The sequence below is a fragment of the Phaethon lepturus genome, unplaced genomic scaffold, assembly GCF_000687285.1.
Source record: "Phaethon lepturus isolate BGI_N335 unplaced genomic scaffold, ASM68728v1 scaffold10480, whole genome shotgun sequence".
Taxonomy (NCBI): Eukaryota; Metazoa; Chordata; class Aves; order Phaethontiformes; family Phaethontidae; genus Phaethon; species Phaethon lepturus.
The window spans coordinates 173-8,024 of NW_010512587.1; the positions used below are offsets into that span (position 1 = coordinate 173).

The window sequence follows — 7,852 nt, forward strand, 5'->3', positions numbered from 1 at the left end:
AGAATATTCTCAAGGGAAACAAATCAAGTTTGGAAATATTTACACTGTATTAACTTACTCCAGAATTTCCTACTTTTGCTTTCTCAAGAAATAGCAGAGTTCATTGCAAAAACACACAATTTGATTGTAGGAAATATATGAATATTATTTTTCAATTTAGGAGTCTGTTGGGAAGTATGCGTCCATCTCATTTTATCAAATATGCTTAAATGTGTATCACTGTGTGAATAAAGACACTTGTTTCTCCTTTAATCAGGCTGTATGTATTGAAAATTCATGCATGGTCAGAGGAAGCAAAGAAGGAAGGAATGGTTTTATTCACATCTTCAGACAGATCATCAATCCAGCAGAAAAAACACTGCATGAAATGCTGAGAAATGATAAGCGTTTTAGGTGAGTAGCAGTTTTGACAGCACTGAAGTTTTCCTACATAAGGTAATGGTTTATACAGCACAGCTTGTCTGAGAAATAGTTGTGGACTGTGGATTATTGGATTTTGGGGAGCAGGGAGGGCAGGGAAAGGGTTATTATCTCCTTAAAAGAAAAAGGGAGGTTGGGGGGGGAAACAAGAAAGAGGGTTCTCGTACAGATGTATGCTGAAAGGGCTCCCAGACTTTATGCTAGAACGGTCGTTAACAGCGCACAGGAGTCAGTGAGACACCAGAATGAGAGAATTAAGAGGACAAAAGGGATTGGATGATACATCCAGAGCTATAAATGCAGGGGAGTCTGGGGGTTTCATTAACGAGTAGTACAATTCCATATGAGCAGCATGATTGCACAACCTCATTTAGCATTCCTAAAGAGACCCACTGCCCTTGACACCTGTGGGGGTTGACCCTGTCTAGATGCCAGGTGCCCACCAAAGCCACTCTATCACTCCCCTTCCAGCTGGACAGGGGAGAGAAAATATAATGAAAGGCTCATGGGTTGAGATAAGGACAGGGAAAGATCATTCACCAATTACTGTCATGGGCAAAACAGACTTAGTTTAATTTATTACCAATCAAATCAGAGTAGGATAATGAGAACTAAAACCAAATCTTAACACACCTTCCTCCACCCTTCCCTTTTTACCAGGCTTAATTTTAGTCCTGGTTTTCTCTACCTCCTCCTCTTTATTGGCACAGGGGGACGGGAATTTGGGGTTGTGGTCAGTTCATCACACATTGTTTCTGCTGCTCCTTCCTCCTGAAGGGGAGGACTCCTCACATTCTTCCCCTGCTCCAGCGTGGGGTCCCTCCAATGGGAGACAGTCCTCCATGGACTTCTCCAACATGAGTCCTTCCCATGGGCTACAGTTCTTCATGAACTGCTCCAACATGGAGGTCCATTCCATGGGGTGCCGTCCTTCAGGAATAGACTGCTCCAGTAAGGGTCCCCTACAGGATCACAAGTCCTGCCAGAAAACCTGCTCCAGTCTGGTTTGTCACAGGGTCATAGACTACTTTGAGCATTCACCTGCTCTGGTGTGGGGTCCTCCGCAGGCTGCAGGTGGACATCTGCTCCACTGTGGACCTCCATGGGCTGCAGATGAAGATCTACTCCAGCATGGAGCACTATGGGCTGCAGGCGGACAACCTGCCCTAACCATGGTCTTCACCAGGGACTGCAGGGGAATCTCTGCTCTGGCACCTGCAGCACCTCCTCCTCCTCCTTCTTCACTGACCTTGGTGTCTGCAGAGGTGTTTCTCTCACATCTTCTCACTCTTCTATCTGGCTTCAATTGTGCAGTTTTGTTTTTTGTTTGGTTTGGGTTTTTTTCTCCTTCTTTATATGATCCCAGAGGTACTACCACCATTGCTGATGGGCTCAGTCTTGGCCAGCGGCGGGTCTGTCTTGGAGCCGCCTGGCATTGGCTCTATTGGACACAGGGGAAGCTTCTAGCACCTTGTCACAGAATCCACCTCTGTAGCCCCCCCAGTACAAAAACCTTGCCACATAAACTCCATACAGCATCTTCTTTTCGTCTGTTTCATCTGTGGAGTTTTTACTCAAAGAACTCTGCTCTGATCCAAGCTGCCAATTTTTTTTTTTCCCCTCAAATCTTTTTTCCTCACTCTGCTACTCTTAAGACTATCTTTTACTTCTCATTTTCCTCCTCCACTGTCTTTTGTTTCTGGGGAAATAGTGAGATTGTTTGAAGATTGAAACACTATCAGAAAAAAAAGCGAACTAAGTGCCTGGGCCCAAGTATAGTTTCCACACTTCAGCAGAATGTATTTCTTTTTTTTTCTGTTTGTTGTAAACAGTGTTTTCCTCAGCCTGGTGAAAGCTGCAGATTTAGATGAAGTTCTCTCACGACCTGGAGAATGGACTCTGTTTGTTCCAACTAATGATGCCTTTAAAGGTTTGACTGATGACGATAAGGATATATTGATAAGTAAGTAACATAAGAAATCTAGAAATACAAACAAAAGTGCAATTGATGGGAAGGGTGGCTAGTCCATTCCTTATGCAAAAGATGTCTGATAGAACAGCTTAGCTTTTGCATAGAGCAGGTCATAGGACTTCCCTAAATTAATTCCTTCTGGGGGAGAGAGATAATATCTTCTTGGATAAAAGCACCCAACTTGAATTTAAATTTAAGTTTCATTCCTTGATACATTATTCCAAGGTGTAATTATTTTCCAGGTTAAAATTTGCCTTCATTTAATTGTCTTCAACTTTTCGTCATTCAATCTTGCTACAGATTTTTTTAAACTGAGAAGTCCCTTCTATCACATTTCTTTTCTAGTGTTGACCATTACAGTAATAGATATGTAGTATTGACTTTCCTATCTTTCCTTTTCTTTAATGTCATGTTTTATTTCCATAAGAGAAGAAATGCACAGTGAATACTTCAAACTTTCCTGCAGAATTTCACACTAGAGTGGTGGTCTGTGGCCACAGCACTATATAAATTTTTAGTTGATTTGAGAGCAATGTGAATCTGACCTGTGCACAAGTGCGGGAGAGAAGGTCCATGTGACTGACCTTCTGTGACATCCAGAACATCAGTCACATTTTCTGTTCCTGCACTTTTCAGATCAAAGTTCAAAGATATGAAGCTAAATCCCATGAATCTTCAATGACTTCAAAGAGTCTAGCTCAGAGCATTGATAAGCAGCAGCTCTATGCAGCCTTTCACTCAGTATTGAGGCACTGTGAATTTGATTTATCTCTTCAGACATTTAAAGTTATGATAGTGGTCTAAACTACCTTTAAGTGTGGTGCCTCTGGTGACTAACAGTAAATTAACAGATAGCCTAAATGGCTAATAGTAGATAGCTATAAAATGAAATGAAGCTTGTCTCAAGGCTGTGAACTGAAGTAACTGGATAAACACCATTGTAGTTTTTATGTGACTATATAATTATTTTATTAACTAAGGTTGAGTTTCTCGGGTCTATTTTTGTCTTCAATTCACAACCTGATGTTGTACTCAAGGCCCATGCCATTTTGGATTTTTTCTAAGAATACAACTATATTTGCCATTCTGCTTTTTAAGGGGCTTTATGTACTATCTTTTCCTATAATTGTGACTCAGTTTCTACTTACTTTCCTTGGCAGATGAGGTTTTAATTTACCTTCATTACTTTTTTTGCAGCAGAATGTCCATTTTTTGTCAGATTACTTTCTGGAATTCTGTCTTGGCTTTCTTTAAAGACATTATGTTGCTTTCTCTATAAAAATTAAACTTTAAAATATGTAATTTTAAGGAATATAAAGAAGTAGTTTGTTTATCTGTAAGACAGGCACAAAACAAAGATTATTTTAGCCAGTAACCACTGTGGCATAGAACAAAGGTAATCTGATAGTTTATGAAAATTTTTGAACGGTGATGTTTAGGCTTTGTATGTAACTTCATGCTATCTATGAATGACTCAGGCACAAAATCTCTAATTCTAGTAGGAAGAAAAAGAGCATTTAATTGCACTTCAGTAGTAAAGTGAATTGCAATAATATCAGTGATCAAAGCAAAAGGGAGAAAAAGGAACGTGTTCTCTCAGAGAGTCACCAGAAAACAGTTATAACTAAACAGTATTTCCATTGCAGTTTCATCAAGGCTGGAACTCCTAATAACAATCAATATCAGCATAATTCTGATACGTAATTCTGATATGAAACTTGTAATACAATGGTCAAGATTCAATGTAATCATAGGCAGATGTGTTTTAAAACTGCTCTGCTAGGTACATTGGACAGGTTGTGGATATTCCTACAGCCCTTCCTATGACTCTGAACCTCCATGAACCCAGAGCACCAGAGAACCCAGCCGGGATACTAACCTGGGCTTCAGAATCCATTTCCTTTTTAAGACAGTCTTGAAAATGTTGGCTGTTTTCTTTTCTTCCCAAATAGGAATGTCAAACTTTGAAATATGGAAATCCTTGCTGGAATAGGTTTTTTTCCCCCCTTTCCCAACTTCTCCAAGCTGTGTCTGTTCTCTGTAAGAACAGACAAAACTGGCACTCCAAATGACTCCTCCCTTTCTGACTGAAGAAAATAGCAACTTTCTCCTGCCCCAGATGAGACAAGATATGTGTATATAAAGAGTTGTGAGTTATCCCCAGTCATCTCAGAAGGATGTTGCCATGAGAGAGTGATTATATTAATTGTTAGCTATGATTCCCTTTAATTGCAACAGTTTTAAGGCTGGCGTTTATCTAGTAGACTGGTCAAATTTGATACTGCCAACTGCTTAGTGGTCCTGAAATTACTGTGTTAGCAAATGTGGAGCATATTTAGGAAAAGGGCAACAAATTCTCACTAGAGGCACAAGAACATAAGAGAAAATAATACAGGAAAGTAGGAAAATGCTGGCTGCTTTTCTGTTCTTTTGCACAGGAGCTCTCATAGCATCTTTCTGATTATGTTCTGAGTCCCATTTTGTCATATGGTTGGGATTTTTTTCTCTTTATCATCATTTTAACAGGTTCAATTTATATGTGTTCATGGTAGTTTCATTCATACCATGCCTAATTCAGGATCAAGCCTATATGAATCTTTAAAATTTCCAGAAGTAACTATTCATTACCATATAATTTTTACTCCTTCTTTTCTTTTTAAATAGGAGACAAGAATGCTCTCAGGAACATTCTCCTTTACCACTTGACACAAGGAGTTTTCATTGGAAGTGGCTTTGAGCCTGGTGTGACAAACATTCTCAAAACTATCCAAGGAGGGAAACTCTACTTGAAAACAGTTAAGTGTTGAAAAAGAAGTTTCCCTGATACAGCCTTGTAATAGGGATTTGACATTCCATGTCTATCCACATTACAGAATGGGATACATTTCTCTGAACACTGTTAGGGTTTTGGTTTTGTTTTTTGATGTTCCTGATAACTTGTGTTCTCTTTTAATCTTTTACCAGGTGAATGATACTCTTCTGGTTAATGAACTGAAATCAAGAGAATCTGATCTCATGGCAACCAATGGTGTCATTCATGTTGTTGATAAACTCCTATATCCAGCAGGTGAGTATTAGTTCATGGAATTTACGCACACTCTTCTGAATCTGTTTGCATGTTATATAGGTGCAATAACTTTAAAAAGCTAATTCCTTTAAGATATAATTCCTGTGTGGAATAAGAAACAGCAAATTTACCTCACTACTAATTTTATGGAGGACCATTGCTTGAAACAATGGCAACTCTCTGAAATATTATGAAAGTCAAGTATATGGAAGACAAGATGCCTTTTTCACTAATATGGAAGAATGTATATGTACAAATGCACACTTGTGTGAGTGCTTGAGAGTGGTTTTATCTCCCAATCACTGTAATGAAAGTAAAATGAACACAGATGTATATTTCCTCTTACATGCCTATTTCTTTTGTCAGATCTGCCTGTTGGAAATGATCAGTTGCTCACAATCCTGAAGAAGTTGATTAAGTACATTCAAATTAAGGTACTCTTTGAATAATGGTTCCTTCATTCTTTTTGGCAGGATCTGTGAAACCATGTACTCTATAATTCATAAGTGATTCTCTTTCTTCAGCAGGCAACACATTCAATAGCTCCCAGTTACCCAAATGTAATAATGAATGATACACTCAACTCAGCAATTAGAATTTATGTTTTTCACCACCAAATAATTGTAGAATATTTGCATTTGGATAACTCTAATGTGAACTGGCCCAAATCCGCTCTTTGGTTCAGGTGCACTTTATTACTCCAGCAAAATAAATTCCTTCTCAATCCTTGAGGCAATCCCCCTTTGAAAGAAGGTGAGTGGCTAAATCACTATGTCATTAAACCCACCAGCCTCAATAGCCTGTGGAGAAAAATAGGCATCTACCTCAGCTATCCTCCTCAACAGTGAAGGAGAGGACCTAGGCAAACAGCATCGCCTAACTTTTAGATCAATGAAGCAGTGAATCCTACCCATGCTTATTAGGAAACTAGAAGGCAAGTGCTCTTTCTTTTAAATTTTAAAATTACTTTTCTGTATTTATAGTTTGTTCGTGACAGCACCTTCAAAGAGATTCCACTGACGTTTTACAGTAAGTTCATTTTAAATATTTCCAGATGGCTTTGAGATTGCTTTTTTAAATGTTGCCAATTCCAATCTTGAATTGTAGATCTTTTTTTCAATCTAAAAGAAAGAAATTTCTGGGAGAATAAAATGTGCCAGGAAGCACAGGAAGGGAAAGACTCAAAGTAGAATGTTTCTGGCTGTTGTGCTACTGTATGTATTTTTTTCCCTTTCCAGATGTGTGACAGGAAAGTAACCCTGAAGTAAGTTGTTCAGACTCTTTGGAATAGGCAAGATACATATGGAAAAGATTGGTTTGCAGCTTTTAGCCAAGGTTCAGTGCTTGGTGCATAGCAGAGTTGTACTGACTCTCTCTACAATATAGCACTGTACTGTACTGACTCTCCAAGATGTAGCATAGACCAAACACTGCACTGAGATGGTTTAATTTTCATAAATGCTTTCAGAGGGACAGAGTGTATCTCTTCCACCTGTTTCCCATATGTGCAAATATGAGGCTTGTATGGGAGGCAGTTGCCCCAACAATTTTCTCTTTAGTGAGTAAATATAAAAAAGGAACCTGTTTTGTTCTCTTGTAGTCTTTCTCAGAGTTTACATTTAGTTTCTGTGTATAAAGTAGAAACTGCTGAGGCAAACTGTTAGAAGACAAAGATCCTACTGAAGCTTGTGAGGAATATAAATTTGAGGAAAATAAATATAAATGTGGCTTGTGAGGGAATATAAATTTAGGCAAATGATTAAACGTCTCTAGGATTTTACACACATTTCTCAGTAGAAATGAAAAACATGACATTAGGCTTTTGAAAATTGAGAATGGATACACTGAAGGTAAAAGACTTTTGGAACAAAAAATGGAATAATCTGTCTTGATGGCAAGTTTAATATGAGTCAACAGTGTGCCCTGGCAGCCAAAAGGGCCAACTCTATCCTGGGGTGCATCAAGCACAACATTGCTAGCCAGTTGAGGGAGTTGATTGTCCCATTCTGCATCACACTGGTGTGGTCCCACCTCAAGTACTGTGTGCAGTTTTGGGCACCTCAATATAAGAAGGACATCAAACTGTTAGAGTGTGTCCAGAGGAGGGAAACCAAGGTGCTGAAAGGTCTCAAGAGTAAGACTTATGAGGAGTGGTTGAGGTCACTTGGTTTGTTCAGCTTGGAGAAGAGAAGGCTGAGACTCATCACAGTCTACAACTTCCTCCAGGGGCGCAGCAGAAGGGGAGGTGCTGATCTCCTCTCTCTGGTGACCAGTGATAGGACACAATGAAATGGTATGAAGCTGCATCAGGGGAAGTTCAGATTGAACACTATGAAAAGGCTTTTTACTGGGAGGATGGTCTGTCGCTGGGTGAGGAACTGGCTGGATGGCCG

At 39.3% G+C, this 7,852-nt stretch overlaps 1 protein-coding gene across 1 annotated transcript; it reads left to right on the forward strand.

The window, feature by feature from the left end:
• Positions 1-256: 256 nt before the first annotated feature.
• LOC104621095 (periostin-like) lies at positions 257-6,488 on the forward strand (the record flags this gene model as incomplete). Its single annotated transcript, XM_010287491.1, has 6 exons — positions 257-393; positions 2,253-2,383; positions 5,057-5,187; positions 5,357-5,459; positions 5,826-5,893; positions 6,443-6,488. Coding segments are annotated over 6 exons (616 nt in total), but the record flags the coding sequence as incomplete, so codon positions are not given.
• Between the last annotated feature and the right edge of the window lie 1,364 nt (positions 6,489-7,852).